Source organism: Colobus angolensis, unplaced genomic scaffold, assembly GCF_000951035.1.
Source record: "Colobus angolensis palliatus isolate OR3802 unplaced genomic scaffold, Cang.pa_1.0 Scaffold142, whole genome shotgun sequence".
Classification (NCBI taxonomy): Eukaryota; Metazoa; Chordata; class Mammalia; order Primates; family Cercopithecidae; genus Colobus; species Colobus angolensis.
This window is the reverse complement of record NW_012114511.1, coordinates 74,218-91,983: the sequence shown is the minus strand read 5'-3', so window position 1 is coordinate 91,983 and position 17,766 is coordinate 74,218. Positions and strand designations below refer to the sequence as shown.

General features: G+C 43.6%; 1 protein-coding gene across 2 annotated transcripts in view; it reads right to left on the bottom strand.

Annotated features, from left to right (window-relative positions):
* The window catches only part of TXNDC15 (thioredoxin domain containing 15), a 26,559-nt gene continuing 8,793 nt past the window's right edge, over positions 1-17,766 (bottom strand). For both annotated transcript variants that reach the window (XM_011935238.1, XM_011935239.1), the window contains exons 2-5: positions 13,310-13,797; positions 7,883-8,046; positions 5,069-5,199; positions 1-2,029 (exon numbers count right to left, since the gene is read on the bottom strand). In XM_011935238.1, coding sequence (XP_011790628.1) covers positions 1,833-2,029; positions 5,069-5,199; positions 7,883-8,046; positions 13,310-13,797 — 980 coding nt within the window. In that variant the 3' untranslated portion in view covers positions 1-1,832. The remainder of the gene's footprint in view (positions 2,030-5,068; positions 5,200-7,882; positions 8,047-13,309; positions 13,798-17,766) is intronic.

Here is a 17,766-nt window from a genome sequence, read left to right as displayed (position 1 = left end):
TTTTCCTTACATTTGTATTTATAAGTACACATGTGAAGATTGAAATCCCAGCTTCATCAACTTACAATCTGTGTAACCTGGGCAAGTTATCTAACTCTCTATGCCTCAATTTGCTCATTTGTAAAATAGAAATAATGGGCCATTCTGAGATATGGTCCCCTCATGCCAGCGACCACCCCAATCACAGCTGTTGGCAACATGACACATAAAAGTTGTAAACTCCCATTCATTATAACACTCTAAGAAGGAGACTCATCCGAGGATTTATTTCTATAGAATTTAGGGTGCCTTATGAAATAAATGTTCAACTACTCTAAAACCCTGGAAACAATTAGTATAAACATTTATGATGCAGTAATTAGCTGTCATATCTGAATTTAAGGGATCTTTTATAGAAACAGCTTTTCAAAAAGTTTGTTTAGGCCAGACACGGTGGCTCACACCTTTAATCCCAATACTTTGGGAGACTGAGGCAGGTGGATCACCTGAGATCAGGAGTTTGAGACCAGCCTGGACAACATGGCAAAACCCTGTCTCTTCTAAAAATAGAAAAATTAGCTGGGTGTGATGGCGCATGCCTGTAGTCCCAGCTACTCAGGAGGCTGAGGCTGGAGAATTGCTAGAACTCGGGAGGGAGAGGTTGCAGTGAGCCAAGATTGCACCATTGCACTCCAGCCTGGGTGACAGAGCAAGACTTCATCTTAAAAAATAAATTCAAAAAAAAAAAGTTTGTTTAAATTACATGTTGTCTCTTTATTAAATGTGTCTTGAACTAGACTAGAATCAACTTGTGGGCAAGAACAGTGTTTTATACTTTAATACTTCTTTTTTATTTGATACGGAGTTTCGCTCTTGTTGCATAGGCTGGAGTGCAGTGGCATGATCTCAGCTCACTGCAACCTCTGCCTCCGGGATTCAAGTGATTCTCCTGCCTCAGCTTCCCAAGTAGCTGGGGATACAGGCATCTGCCACCACACCCAGCTAATATTTTGTATTTCTAGTAGAGACGGGGTTTCGCCAAGTTGGCCAGGCTGGTCTCAAAACTCCTGACCTCAAGTGATCCTCCCACCTTAGCCTCCCAAAGTGCTGAGATTACAGGCGTCAGCCACTGCGCCCAGCCTGCTGGGAACATTTTAAGGTTCAATTAATGTATGCTGGTTACATAACTATGATTACAATGTATACATTACATAGAACTGATAATACTTGAGCTTTAGTTACAGCATTTCCTTTCTCCTAACATCTCCCTTACCCAGAAACAACTTAAAACACTTCCAATTTTTTGAGTGAAAGTAGAGATCACAAACATCAAGGTATTTGATTCTTTTATTTTCCATCACTTGCTACTTGAGGGGGTCACACTAACCAATTCTCGTTACATACTTTCCTGCTATGGGCTCTGGAAGAAAAATTGCAAAGAAATAGAAAACTAACCTTCTTAAACATATGTAAGAAATCAAGGGTTTCCTAAAACTATTATCTGAGAGTCCTATTTTTGTCTTCTGTATAGTAAGCATGTCATTCTACTCACTATTCTACCAGAATACATCTTCACATCTCAAACTGGATTACTTTTCAAATACTGGATTAAGTTCATGCAGTAAAAACAAGAATAGTCCACTCTATTGAATACGTTTGCATTTGCTTATTGCAATACTAGTTAAAACACCAGTTTATAATTTTTTTATACATTCAGTTGTTCAACAAATGATTCTTTTAATCTGCCTGAAGTTTCAAGTCAACACGTCACTGGAGAAAATGTATGAAACTGTAGCACTAATTTCTGAAACGAAGGATTGAAGTTCCTCTTTCCAACTTCTTTCAGTCCATCACTACTCCACATGTTCCTGCTCTTGTCCTGGAATTAGCCACCGAATACTCTCAGTTCGAATGGTAGCATACATAATAAAACTAATTAAAAAGAATAAGGAAAATACAAGCAACCAGTCCACACTTTTTATCAAAGTGCTGGGAAGAGGGCCTATTTGGTCAGCTTGAGTAACCACCACATTCTTCTTGGCTTCTATACCTGAAAGAAAAATCATTGGTTTCAAATCAGACAGAAAAAGCACCCACCACAGACTTTTTCTCAAGTATTATGCGTGGTATGCAAAATGACATGCAGTCCTAAAATAAGCACTGCCACTAGTATATATATTAATATCTGTGATGGATTTCACTTGCCTGTCAGTGTAATTTGTAGGTTGCCTTTCTCCCCACCACATCAAAGGATCAGGAATCCATTCAGCTGTTCACAACTAAAACACTAGAATTTCTGTGAACTCATCAGCAGTTTATTAGGCAGTGTGTTTGTAAGAGTTGTCTTTTGGTGTCTTTTGAGACCAAAGTTCAGTAAGTAACTAGTAAAACTCCTCTCAGGTGTCTACAGAATGTTTTCACAGGTTAAGTAATGCTAAATGCAAAATGTTTTTTGTTTTGTTTTGTTTTTTTGAGATGGAGTCTTGCTCTGTCGCCCTGGCTGGAGTGCAGTGGCGCCATCCTTGGCTTACTGCAAGCTCCGCCTCCTGGGTTCAAGCGATTCTCCTGCCTCAGCCTCCCAAGTAGCTAGGATTTGGCTAATTTTTTTGTATTTTTAGTAGAGATGGGGTTTCACCATGTTGGCCAGGTTGGTCTCGAACTCCAGACCTCAGTTGATCCGCCCACCTCAGTCTCCCAAAATGTTGGGATTACAGGCGTGAGCCACTGCACCCGGCCCCAAAATGCTTTTAATAATTAACTGAAAGAACTGTTATAAAAACAAGCCACCACTGGGAACAGGGATTACCAAAGATGCTCTGACTCCCAGATTTGTGTTCTAGGTTTTCTTAGAGCATTGAGCAAAATGGCTCCCTCTCCACACATCAATCAAAATGACAATCAGGGATCCATGACAAGACTTGGACTAGCTAACCACCTTGTAATATCCTACTTTTACTCCTATCAGCCAGCTCAGCTCTTTTTTCTTTAAGTGTTAGCTAAAATGATTATATGCACCTTAATATATATGCATTGTGTGTTACAGTTTGTATTTATTTCCAGGGAGTACACTTTGGGAAGAGTGGGATGCTCACAAGTGAGACAGTGAGGCTTTAGAGGAATGAACTTTTCCAATGGAGGTAACTTTTTCAATTTACAGTGCTTTACAATGTTTTACAAACAATAAAAAAACAAGGCCGTATGTTTTGGCAAATATTAAGGAATTAAGATAGCATCTACAAATGGATTAATAAATGGAACAGTAGCAACAAAGAAAATGACCAAAACATAACTATCCATGACAATGCAGGTGCATCTCACAAGCATACCGTTGGATGAAAAAATCAGACACAAAAGAAAAATATCCTGCATGTCTCCATTAATATGAAGTCCAAAATAAGTAACACCGTCTATCATATTAGGAGTCAAGACTGTGGTTATCTTGGGGAAGGCAGGAGCAGTGGTGCTGAAGGGAGGTTGGTAATGTTCTGTTTCTTTTTTTTTTTTTTTGAGATGGAGTCTCACTCTGTCAAGCAGGCTGGAATGCAGTACTGCGATCTCAACTCACTGCAGCCTCTGCCTCCTGGACTCAAGCAATTTTCATGCCTCAGACTCTCGAGTAGCTGGGACTATAAGCACCCACCACCATGCCCAGCTAGTTTTTGTATTTCTAGTAGAGATGGGGTTTCACCATGTTGGTCAGGCTGGTCTCGAACTCCTGGCCTCAAGTGATCCGCCCGCACAGGCTTCCCAAAGTCTTAGGTTTACAGGCATAAGCCAATGTTCTGTTTCTTGACCAGAGTGGTTACCCAGGGTATTCACTTTGTGAAAATTCATCACCCTGTACACTCATGATTTATGCATACCTTTGTGTAAATATTAAGTGAAAAATGTGCATTAAAAGTTATAAGTGTATGGTATGTGAATTATATTTCAATAAAACTTGTTTTAAAGTGTCTATAATAGGCCAGGCATGGTGGCTCACACCTGTAATCCCAGCATTCTGGGAGGCCGAGGCAGGCAGATCACTTGAGGTTAGGAGTGCAGGCCCAGCCTGGCCAAGGTAGCAAAACCCTGTCTCTACTAAAAAATACAAAAATTAGCCAGGTGTGGTGGTGCCCACCTATAATCCCAGCTACTAGGAAGGCTAAGGCAGGAGAATCGTTTTAACCCAGGAGGCAGAGGTTGCAGTGAGCCGAGATTGTGCCACTGCACTCCAGTCTGGGTGACGGAGTGAGATTCCGTCTCAATCAATCAATAAATTATCTATAATAGATCAGGCACAGTGGCTCACACCTGTAGTCCCAGCACTTTGGGAGGCAGAGGCGGGTGGATCACTTGAGACTAGGAGATTGAGACCAGCCTGGCCAACAAGGCAAAACCCTGTCTCTACTAAAAATACATAAATTAGCTGGGCATGGTGGCACACAACTGTAATCCCAACTACTCAGGAGGCCGAGGCACACAAATCACTTGAACCTAGGATGGGGAGGCTGCAGTGAGCCAAGATCACACCACTGCACTCCAGCCTGGGCAACAGAGACTCTGCCTTAAAAAAAAGGAAAAAAAGGCCGGGCGCGGTGGCTCACGCCTGTAATCCCAGCACTTTGGGAGGCCGAGGCAGGTGGATCACGAGGTCAGCAGATTGAGACCATCCTGGCTAACATGGTGAAACATCATCTCTACTAAAAAGACAAAAAATTATCTGGGCGTGGTGGCAGGCACCTGTAGTCCCAGCTACTCAGGAGGCTGAGGCAGGAGAATGGCATGAAGCCAGGAGGCGGAGCTTGCAGTGAGCTGAGATCGCACCACTGCACTCCAGCCTGGGCGACAGAGTGAGACTCTGTCTCAAAAAAGAAAAAAAAGGTGGGGGGGATGTATCCATAATAATTAAAATTACCTATTCATGTTAAGCTTCATACTGATTGGGAAGTATTTAACAGGATTATAACAGTTCATTAGAAGAGTGGTTTTACAACTCAAAGTCAGTCTTGAATCCTTCATTTAAGGATTATAGCAGATCAGAACCCACAGAAGGCACAGACCCCCAGCAATAGAATATCTTCTTCCTTAGCACATTACTTCCACATACCTGTCTGATTAAAAATGAAGATTTTCAGTGTTTCCAGTGTTCGATCTGTATGATTAAATCTAGCCATTGGTTTAGCTCCTTGAAATAATAAAATATTAGGAACAGCTACGGTGCCAAACCTGGTAGAAAGGCTACAAGAGAAAGAAGTCAAAAAATCTGAATTCATTATTAATAGAGGGCTTTCTCATACAATTACCATCTCAGAATGGACAAAAATAAATGAGGAAGTTGCATGTGACCTACGGAGATTTCTGACACTTGAAACTTTCGGCTTTTTCATTTGTTTCTGATTTCTTTGCTTATGGGTCATGGCTGGGAGCACTCCTTTTCTGCAATCTGAGTTGCCTTCAATTATAATATGGATCTACCCATGGCACAATTATTCCACAAACCAGACCAGAAAACTCTAATTCATGGACAAAGCACACTGTGTCAATTTACTCGACAGAAAAAATTTCCAACTCTTCAGAATGCCCATCGCTGTCCCTCAAGAAAAGATCAACTTACAGTAGGCAATTAGTTTGGTAACCTGGCACAAAGGAGTATATGATCTAACAAACACACCAGGATGTTCACAATTAGGGCAGGATGACTTGTTTGGAAGTAATATAACTGAGGGGGCTTATTTCACCTTTACATAATACAGACTAGTGGTGATAAGCTCCCAAGTCAAAACACTCTGGGTTGAAGCCTCAGTTCTGCCACTGAACCAATGTGAACTCTGGGCAGATTATTTAACCTCACTAAGCCTCAGTTTTCCACATTAGTAAAATAGTAATATTGTATAACCGGGATTTTTTTCTTTTGTATACATACTGTAACTTAAATATTAACATAAGCAGCAAACATGTCCCAGCTCATATAATAAGCGCAAGAGCCTTAGTCTCCATAATTAAGGCGCCATACCAGGTACAACATGGAGCTGAAGGAAAAAAGAAGAAAGCAGGTTGGGGAGGGAGTTGTGGGAGAGGCAGGAGGGACAGTGTGAGACCCAGAACCAAAGAGCACTGAGTATGCCTGGGGGCAGTGGAGGCCCCACCAAAGCTGACACTGACGTGATCTGTCCTTCCAATCAGTCTGCTCCCTTGGGCCCAGTCACTTAGATATCACCCAGAAGCCTACATGAAAATTACTCATTTGTTGAGCCATTTCTTTCTCCATAAACAGTTTCAGGTAAACATTGGCAATTATATTCCCACAATGAAAATCAGTGGAATACAATTTTTTTTTTTTTTTTTTTTATTTTTTTTTTTTTTTTTTTGAGACAGGGTCTCACTCTGTCGCCCAGGCTGGAGTACAGTCTCACTCTGTCACCCAGGCTGGAGTACAGTGGCAGGATCATGGGTCACTGTGACCTTGACCTCCCTGGGCTCAGGCAATCCTTCCACCTCAGCCTCCCAAGTAGCTGGGGTACCACAGGTGTGTGCCACCATCCTCAGTCAATTTTTTTTTTTTTTTTTGTAGAGATGGGGTTCTGTCATGTTGTCCAGGCCGGTCTCAAACTCTTGGGCTCAAGTGATCCTTCTACCTCAGCCTCTCAAAGTGATGGGATTACAGGTGTGAGCCACTGCACCTGGCCTCAAGTACAGAGTAACAGAAGTTTACTCAACTTCATTTTACCACCAAGTGACCATTTTTCAGATGTTCTAGATTTATTTACACACAACCTCCTTGTTGAGGCTGACCTGCTAGGAAGCATCTGATTTGGAAGAGAAGAACAGTTTATAACTCATGCACAATCGCGGCACTTAGGAGAAACATATACCATCTCAACAAAGTTCTCTGTAACTTACTTTACTAAACATTTAAAAAAGACAGACCTCGGCCAGGCACAGTGGCTCACGCCTATAATCCCAGCACTTTGGGAGGCCGCGGCGGGCGGATCACGAGGTCAGGAGTTTGAGACCAGCCTGGCCAACATGGTGAAACCCCGTCTCTACTAAAAATACAAAATTAGCCACACATGGTGGCAGGTGGCTGTAATCCCAGCTACTCGGGAGGCTGAGGCAGGAGAATCACTTGAACCCGGGAGGCGGAGGTTGCAGTGAGCCAAGATCACACCATTGCACTCCAGCCTGGGTGACAGAGTGAGATTCCACCTCAAAAAAAAAAAAAAAAAGACAAGTCTGTCATGGTGGCGCATGGCTTTAGTCCTACTGCTCAGGAGGTTAAGTCAGGAGGATCCCTTGAGCCCAGGAGTTCAAGGCCAGCCTGGACAAAAACCCAGTGAATGATACACAAGAAATACAAAACAAAGGTAAATGTCATGTTAAAGAGCTAAATTAATTCATTACTTGATCGAGTGCCTACTACAGAACATGACTGCAAGAATAAGTACGGAGGAAAGAAAGAAGGAAAGAGGAAAAGGGAAAAGAAGGAAAGAAAAAGAAAAGGAAAGGAAGAAATCCTGAGTAGACACAGAACAGGGGTGCTGGGAATTAGGCGCTTGGGATGGGGATTGAACCTGCGCGTTAAAAGTCACAAAGGAGTATCCCACTGTGATACTAATTGTGCTGATTCAGTCTGGCTACAGCCCTCAAAAGTCTTCTGGCCCCTCCCCTGCCATCAGGTGCTATCACCTGCCACCTTTAAATCCACCACACAGAGAACAGCCCACTTTCTTTAAAGGGCCTCCACAAAGTGACAGCTCCCTCAGGAGTATGACAATCCTCAATATTCACTCTTGCCTTGCCTTCAATCCCAGGACAAAGCTCATGCCCCCCTCCTCTGCTTCTAACTTAACTAATTAGGACCTCCAAATAACTGCAACCATCAGACAGGAGGATGGACATAAACCCCACCAACTGAAGATACCTGCTGTGCTGAGATGCATCCAGTGCCAAAAAGTGAAGAGCTGGAAATGCCCGGGGCAGAGAGTTAAAGTGAGGGGCCAAACTGGCAGAAAAGCGGCACCACGGGGTGTAAAACAGGACTAGAGTACAGTCACTACCGTTTGGGTTCAGAAAATCCATAAGGTCCTGTGGTAAAAGAAACAAGCATTAAAGTCAGCAGTAAAAGTACATTTTTCTGAAAGGATACCCAAGAAACAAGACACACTGCTGCTCCAGGGAGAGGAACGGGTGGGTGGGAGCAGCGAGAGGAGGGACCCTCAGGAACCTTTTGGATTTTGAACCATATGAATCCAGGAATCAGCAAAAAAGTACGATCAAAAACTATCACTTTTTTTAAGTCTTGCTGAATTAAGCAGAAAGTTTTAAACTTTCCTCTGCACTTTCCTAATATTACAACAGTTATTTTAATATTTTTCATAATTCATCATTTCAAATACAGGCATACCTCATTTGACTGCATTTCACTCCACTGCACTTTGCAGACATTGCATTTTTTGCAGATTGAAGGTTTGTGGCAACACTGCATCGAGTAAGTTTTCCAATAGCATGTGCTCAATTTTGTGTCTGTGTCACATTTTGGTAATTCTTGCAATATTTCAAAGTTTTTCATTATTATTATATCTGTTATGGTGATCTATGACCAGTATCTTTGATGTTACTGTTGTCATTGTTTTGGGGTGCCACAAGCTGTACCCATAGAAGATAGTGAACTTTATCAATAAATGTCTATGTTCTGACTGCTCCACCGACCAGCTGTTCCACATCTCTCTCCCTCTCCTCTGGCCTCTCCCTCAGACATAACAATACTGAAATTAGATGAATTAATAACCCTACAGTGGCCTCTGTTTAAGTGAAAGGAAGAGTTGCACAGCTCTCATTTTAAATCAAAGCCAAAAATGATTGATTAAGCTTAGTGAGGAAGCCATGCCGAATGCCAACATAGGATACAGGCTGAAAGCTAGGCCTCTGACACCAAACAGCCACATTATAAATGCAAAGGAAAAGTCTTTAAAGGAAGTCAATGTGCTACTCCATCCAGTGCAGTGACCTCTGATGCTTAAAAATAAAAATAAAAATAAGTGCTACTCAGTGAATACACAAATGATAAGAAAGCGAAACAGCATTATTGCTCATATGGAGAAAATCTTAATGCTATGGATAGAAGATCAAACCAGTCACAACATTTAAGCCAAAGCCTAAATCCAGAGCAAGGCCTTAACTCTCTTCAGTTCTACAAAGGCTGAGAGAAGTGAGGAAGCTGCAGAGGAAAAGTCTGAAGTTAGCTGGGGTTGGCTCATGAGGTTTGAGAAAGAAGCTGTCTCTAGAACATAAAAGTGCAAGGTGAGGCAGCAAGTGCTGATAGAGAAGCTACAACATACAGAGAAGCTACAACATACTAACATCAAAGACCAATGGAAAAAAAAAGAGAAGCTGCAACAACTTACCCAGAACATCTAACTAAGAGAATTGATGAAGGTGGCTATACTCAATAACCAATTTTCATGTAGATAAAACAGCCTTCTATCGGAATAACATGGCGTCTAAGACTTTCATAGCTAGACAAGAGATGTCAATGTCTGGCTTCAAAGGACAGACGGACTCTTTTTAGAGGCCAGTGCAGCTGGTGTCTTATTTATTTATTTGACAATAAGTCTTATTTATTTATTTATTTGACAAGGTCTTGCTCTGTCACCCAGGCTGGAGTACAGTGGCATAATCATGGCTCACGGCAGCCTCAACCTCCTGGGTTCAAGCAATCCTGCCTCAGTCTCCCAAGTAGCTGGTGCCCACCACCACGCCTGGCAAATGTTTGTAGTTTTTGTAGAGACGGGGTTTCACCATGTTCCCCAGGCTGGTCTGGAACTCTTAGGTTTAAGCAATCCACCCACCTTGGCCTCTGAAAGTACTGGGATTACAGGTATGAGCAACCGCAGGGCCAATGCTCATTGCTCATTGCCCATTCTGAAAATCCTAGGACCTTTAAAAATTATGCTAAATTTACTTTGCCAGTACTCTAGAAAAGGAGCAACAAAACCTGGATGACAATATATCTGCTTACAGCATGGTTTCCTGAGTATTTTAGGCCCAATGTTGAGACCGACTGCTCAGAAAAAAAGATTCCTTTCAAAATATTACACTCATTGACAATGCCTCTGGTCACCCAAGAGTTCTGGTGGAGATGCACAAGCAGATGAATGTTGTTTTCAGGCCTGCTAACACAGTATCCATTCTGCAGCCCAGGAATCAAGGGGGGATTTCAACTTTTAACTCTTATTATTTAAGAAATACATTTCATAAGGCTATAGTTGCCATAGATGGCAATTCCTCTGATGGATTTGGGCAAAATAAACTGAAAACCTTCTGGAAATGATTTACCATTCTAGATGACTTTAAAAATATGTGTGATTCATGGGAGGTGGTCAAAATACCAACATTAACAGGCATTTGGAATAAGCTGACTCCAACCCTCATGGATGACGTTGAGGAGTTCAAGACTTCAACGGAGGGTGGAATTGCAGATGTGATAGAAATAGCAAGAAAACTAGGATTAGAAGTGGAGTCTGAAGATAGGATTGAATTGCTACAATCTCATGATAAAACTTGAAGAGATGAGGAGTTGCTTTTTATGGATAAACAAAGAAAGTAGTTTTTTGAGATGGAATCTATGCCTGGTGAAGATGCTGTGAACGCTGTTGAAATGACGACAAAGGATTTACAATATTCCATAAACTTAGCTGATAATGCAGTCGCAGGGTTTGAGAGGATTGACTCCAAATTTGAAAGAAGTTCTACTGTGGGCAAAATGCTATCAAACAGCATTGCATGCTACAGAGAATTCTTTCGTGAAAGAAGAATCAATCAGTGTGGCAAACTTCAATGTTGTCTTAAGAAACTGTGGGCCACAGGCCAGGCGTGGTGGCTCCTGCCTGTAATCCCAGCACTTTGGAAGGCCAAGGTGGGCAGATCACTTGAGGTCAGGAGTTCGAGACCAGCCTGGCCAACATGGTGAAACCCTGTCTCTACTAAAAATACAAAAATTAGCTGGGCATGTGGTGCACACCTCTAATGCCAGCTACTTGGCGAGAGGTTGCAGTGGGAGAATAGCTCGAACCTAGTAGACGGAGGTTGCAGTGAGCTGAGATCAGGCCACTGCACTCCCACCTGGGTGACAGAATGAGACTCCATCTCAAAAAAAAAAAAAAAAGAAAAGAAAAAGAAAAAGAAAGAGAGAAACTGTGGGCCAGGCATGGTGGTTCACAACTCACAACACTTTGGGAGGCCAAGACAGGAGGATCACTTGAGCCCAGGAGTTTGAGACCAGCCTATGCAACTTAGTTTGACCTCATCTCTACAAAAAAAAGAAAAAAATTAGCCAGGTATGCTGGCACATGCCTGTATTCCCAGCTACTCGGGAGGCTGAGCTGGGAAGATCATTTGAGCCTGGGAGGTCAAGACTGCAGTGAGCCATGGTCTCGCCACCACACTCCAGCCTGGGTGACAGAGCAATACTCTTGTCTCAAAGAAATTGCCAGAGCCACCCCAACCCTCAGTAACTACCATCCTAATCAGTCAGCAGCCATCAACATCAAGGCAAGACCCTCTACCAGCAAAAAGATTACAACTCACTGAAGCCTCAAGTGATCGTTAGCATTTTTTAGCAGTAAAGTATTTTTAAATTAAGGTATCTACATTTTTTAAACATAATGCTACTGCATACTTAATAAACTACAATATAGTATGACTTCTGTATGCACTGGGAAACCAAAAAACTCATGTGATTTGCTACACTGCAATATTTGCTTTATCACAGTGGTCTGGAACCAAACCTGTAGTATCTTTGAGGAATGCCTGCACTAAGTACTCACAGGGTCCGGGCAATTGCCCCCACCTTTGAATTGTGCATCTCAAACCATCTAAAATGGAATTATTAGAGGACTATGATCTCAGATTCAAAATATTATCTCAGCAGAGCTAAGTCTGAACTAAGCAGTCATATGGATGTATTTGGCCAAAGGTTAGATCAATTAAAGAGCACACTGTTCTAGCAAGCCGCAGTGTCTCACATCTGTAATCCCAACACTCTGGGAGGCCAAAGCGGGCAAATCAGTTGAAGTCAGGAGTTTGAGACCAGCCTGGCCAACATGGTAAAACCTCGTTTCCACTAAAAATACAAAAATTAGCCAGGCGTGGTGACATGTGCCCATAATCCCAGCTACTCCAGAGGCTGAGGCAGTAGAACCACTTGAACCCGGGAGGCAGAGGTTGTAGTGAACCCAGATCCTCCCATTGCACTCCAGCCTGGGCGACAGAGTGAGACTCTATCTCAAAAAAAGAAAAAGAGTACACCATCCCTGCCACCACCTGTGTAATCCATAACTCAGACTGTTTAAACTGCTCTCTCCCAGTCATGTGAGTGACACCTGTGAGAGTCCCACAGACCGCAGCATCTACAGGCACTCAAGAGTGGATGCAAAGCCCGCGCCAAGCACTGCCCTTGGCGGAGCTATGTGCACTAAAGGTGCTGTGCCCTCATTGACAACAAGCAATCACAGCTCTTAGGGTCAGGATTTACCTGTCTTACATAAGCAGCGTGAATGCATCCTACCCTTCTGTTTTCGGAACCACCCCACAGAAACTGTCAGTCATTGATGAAAGAGAAACTTTTCATCAATATAACATATTTTCCAGGGGCATTACTAAATAATGGTAAATTATCATTTTAGTAATCCAGATATGTTTAAGTTGCCTGTATAATAAATAAATACTTCATTTAGAAGAAGAAAAATGGCCGGGCATGGTGGCTCACACCTGTAGTTCCAGCACTTTGGGAAGCCGAGGTGGGTGGATTACCTGAGGTCAGGAGTTTGAGACCAGCCTCGCCAACATGGTGAAACCCATTACTACTAAAAATACAAAATTAGCCAGACATGGTGGTGCATGCTTGTAATCCCAGCTACACAGGAGACTAAGGCAGGAAAATCATTTGAACTCAGGAGGCGGAAGTTGCAGTGAGCCAAGATCATGCCATTGCACTCCAGCCTAGGTGACAAGATCAAAACTCTGTCTCAAAAAGAAAAAGAACGCTATGATTTTGGTGCCAAGCAACGATCTGTCCACTGGGATTTTTATCGTGAGGTTTGGTGGTGGGACTGGCCCAAGGATAACTAGGTTTAGGCCACCTGAAAAGCATAATCAACACTAGTTAGATCTCCTCGTTTCCCTATAAACATCACAGAAGGCAAAGTCGATTTTCACTAAAGCAGCCATTAAATGCTATCTCGCTTACAATATGATCAAGATCATGACTTTCCATTTCAAAGTTGACAGGGTATTAATCATAAAATAAATGTACTGAAAAGGAGAAAAGCACTAAATGATGTTTCCTTACCTGTGACATATTTAAAATTTTCAGAGTGAAATTTTCTAATCCAGTAATGTTACTCTCCTCACAGTTCACCTTTGGGGATTTCAGACTTTCAGTGTTATTGGAGTCCTCTGTCGGGGCTGCGTCCGATTCCGCCACTTCTGGCTCTGTGTAATACTCCTCTTCTCTATCCGGGAAGTGTGCTCCAGCACCATCCAGAGAGAAAAGGCTCTCTCGGAGGTTGCACCTTGAGTCCTCCGCTCCTCCAGCGCCACAGGTGCCGCCGCTAGGCTCTGAACTCACTTTGTCCTCAGCTTCCCCAGGAATCACAGACAGCATCACCATGTGATCGCCTTGAGTGTCCAGCCCCAGCACCGCATTGGCCTCTTCTGCCGCCCTGTCCCGGCCCATCGGGTCATGTAGGAGCTCCTCCTCACCCAGGTACGCAGCCCCCACTTGAAGAGGGGGAGCAGGCTGCTCCTCTGACCATAAGCGACCACTTTCCTCTGCAACTAAAACATGCCGGCACATTCAGAGTCATACTTGACTTCAAAACAAATGAACCCCAAAGAATTATAGTTCCCCTCTAACATGAAATTTTCCCCTCTGGAGACAAAAAGGTCTCCTTTCGTTAAACTATCAGAGAGCTACCCACCATTTCCCAGGTTAGGAAGAAGGTCACGAGCAGGTACTATTAATAGATTAATGAATGTCAAAGAAGGCCGGGCACGGTGGCTCACACCTGTAATCCTAGCACTTTGGGAGGCCCCAAGGCAGGCAGATCACTTGAGGTCAGGAGTTCAAGACTAGCCTGGCCAACATGGAGAAACCCTGTCTCTATTAAAAATGTAAAAATTAGCTGGGCATGGTGGCAGGCACCTGTAATCCCAGCTACTAGGGAGGCTGAGGCAAGGGGATTGCTTGAACCTAGGAGGCGGAGGTTGCAGTGAGCCAAGACTGTGCCACTGCACTCCAGTCTGGGTGACAGAGCAAGACTCCGTCTCAAAAAACAAACAAACAAAATAATGAATGTCAAATAATAGACAAACACACAGCTCTGCCCTAAACTTGCTGCTTGCCATGTGGATCATAACCAAAAACATCCCAGTTAGATATCTAATTAGGAAAACAGAATATAAACACTTACATTTTTTGATAAGATTTTCATTTGTTTGATAGTATCCAAGAAAATAATCATAGTTAACGCCGGGCGCGGTGGCTCAAGCCTGTAATCCTAGCACTTTGGGAGGCAGAGACGGGCGGATCACGAGGTCAGGAGATCGAGACCATCCTGGCTAACACGGTGAAACCCCGTCTCTACTAAAAAATACAAAAAACTAGCCAGGCGACGTGGCGGGTGCCTGTAGTCCCAGCTACTCGGGAGACTGAGGCAGGAGAATGGCGTAAACCCGGGAGGCGGAGCTTGCAGTGAGCTGAGATCCGGCCACTGCATTCCAGCCTGGGTGACAGAGCAAGACTCCGTCTCAAAAAAAAAAAAGAAAATGATCATAGTTTTATGCAAGATTCTACTAGAGCAAAGCATCTTTGCACACATTATAACCATTCTATGAGATGGGCAAGACAAGGGTTATCAAGCCCACTGGACGGGTAACTAGGCAAGGCACAGAGAGGCTCAGCACAGTGTCCAATGGCACACAGATAGTAAGCAGCAAAGCCAAGTCTGGGAGCAGAGTCTTCTGGCTGCTACTCCAGAACAAGCCGTAGGCCCCCTGCCATGATACCTCAGGGATGCTGAGCCACAATGCCTGCAGAACTACTCAAGCTACACAGCAGCTCCTTCCTGAGGTAGCCTCTGACAACTGGACTCTGCTCTCCTGCCTGCTACCCTTGGGAGTGCTGGGAGATGGGTTTGGAAGTGCAGAGGCAGCAGCAGGAGGAAGAAGAAGAGAACTTTCTCCCACTTTGGAGCTAGAAGGTGGATCTTGAGCATAATGCTCAGATAATGGAAGAGTCCCAGGCAGTCTCATACATCCATTTACCCATCTCCACTCACCTCCGTAGCAATGCCTCCTGCCCTCCAACTCTTATCAACTCAACACCAGCTGCCAGACTTTGTGCCAGGGACCAACCAGCAGAAACCAATGAGGCCAGCAGCCCTCAGGAAACCTCACCATGTGGTTAGGAAACCACCGGCTGGATGATGAGCTCTGCGTGCCCACAGCATGTCACTGGAGTGTCAGTGACCAACTCACTTCAAAGTTGGGAAGGTCTGGGGGCTTCCTAAGGTATGCACATTTGTGTAAGATCTCAAAGAATATCCCTGTAGAGTTTTTTGTTGTTGCTGATGCATAATAGATGTACATAGTTTCAAAGCACATGTGATAATATATTCATGCAATTTGTAAAGATCAGATCAATGCATTGGGGATATCCATCACCTTATTTGTCTTTTCTTCATGCTAGAATCATTCAAATTCTTCTCTTCTAGCTATTTTGAAATATACAATAGGCTATTACGAACTACAGTTACCCAACGGATCTACCTCACACTAGGGCATAGAGCTCTGTGGATTCATTCAGAGATTCAAAAACATTATCTGGGAATTCTGCTTCTGGCCAAGATGGAGTAACAAGAACCAGATTTACCATCCCTACCGAAACAACCAAATAAACAGATAATATATAAAAAACAACAGTTTCAGGAAATTAGTTATCAGGCAACAGAGGATTGTGACATCCGAGAAATAGGCGACAAATGAAGAGAACCCTACAACTGCTCCAACTTACTGCCTTGACAGCGTTCCCACTGTGGCTCAAGGAGGGGAAATCCTGGCAGAGCCCAGCAGACTCTCCCAGTTGAAGAGATGGAGCTAAGAGTCCAAGGAGACCAAGAAGCAATAGTTTGCAAAACAGAATACTGCAGATGAGAGAGCTATATAGAGAGGGGACTCCAGAGATCTGTAGAGGCCCCCTGCTAAGTATACAGCAGGGTACTGGTACTGGTCAGCACATGCATGTGAGTAAACTACCCAATGCCAGAGAAAGAACTATCAGAAAGGATGAGAAGGAACAGTACCCAACATTCACTCAGAGCAGGGAATGGTACCTCTTCTTACCAGCTAGACTGGAAAACTTCGTAATTCACAGGGCACTGAGTAGAGTATACAAAAGGCCCTGCCTCAGTAGTGGGACACTATTAACCCTAAAGAAAATACAGCTTGCTTGCTTAAAAGCAAAACCTGAAAGAATCAAGCTGTTCTCAAGTAACTTAACTGTACCCCAGAACAAAGCTCGAGAATACATATAGGGGGTCAGGCACGGTGGCTCACGCCCGTAGTCCCACCAATTTGGGAGGCCAAGATGGGTGGACCACCTGAGGTCAGGAGTTTGAGACCAGCCTGACCAACATGGTGAAACCCCGTCTCTACCAAAATATTAAAAATTAGCCATGCGTGGTGGCGGGCACCTGTAATTTCAGCTACTCAGGACGCTAAGGCAGGAGAATTGCTTGAACCCAGGAGGTGGAGGTTCCAGTGAGCAGAGATCGTGCCATTGCACTCCAGCCTGGACAGCAAGAGCAAAACTCCGTCTCAGAGAAAGAAAAAAAAAGAATAGGTATAGGGAATCTAAAATATCCAGCATTCAACAAAGTAGAATTCATGCCTTGGATCCAATAAAAACTTATCAGACATATAAAGAAGCAGGAAAATAGGACACATAATGATTGATCAAGCAACACTGACCCAGAACTTGCACCCATGTCAGAATTAGCAGACAAGGATATTAAAACAATAATTATAACTGTATTACATTCAAAAAGAAAAGTAGATATCAAGATATAAGATAATAAAAAATATAAAATCGACCTGGGAGGCAGAGGTTGCAGTGAGCTGAGATCAAGCCATTGCACTCCAGCCTGGGCAAAAGAGTGAGACCCTGTCTCAAAAAAATAACTAAATAAAAATAAAAACGATCAAACTGTACCTTTTTTTTTCTTTTTGAGACTTAGTCTCGCTCTATTGTCCAGGTTGGAGTGCAGCGGCATGATCTCAGCTCACTGCAGCCTCCACCTCCGCCTCCCAGGTTCAAGCAATTCTCCTGCCTCAGCCTCCCAAGTAGCTGGGATTACAGGTGCCCACCACCACACCCAGTTAATTTTTATATATTTTAGTGGAGATGGGGTTTCACCATGTTGGCCAGGCTGGTCTCGAATTCCTGACCTTGGGTGATCCTCCCGCCTTGGCCTCCCAAACTGCTGGGATTGCAGGCATGAGCCTGCCACGCCTGGCTTTCTTTCCTTTTTCTTTCTTTTTTTTTTTTTTTTTTTTTGAGATAGAGTCTCCCTCTATTGTGCAGGTTGGAGTTCGGTGACACAATGTGGGCTCACTGCAACCTCTGCCTCCCAGGTTCAAGGGATTCTCCTGCCTCAGCTTCCCAAGCAGCTGGGATTACAGGCACCTGCCACCACGCCCGGCTAATTTTTGTATTTTTCAGTAGAGATGGGGTTTCAACATATTGGC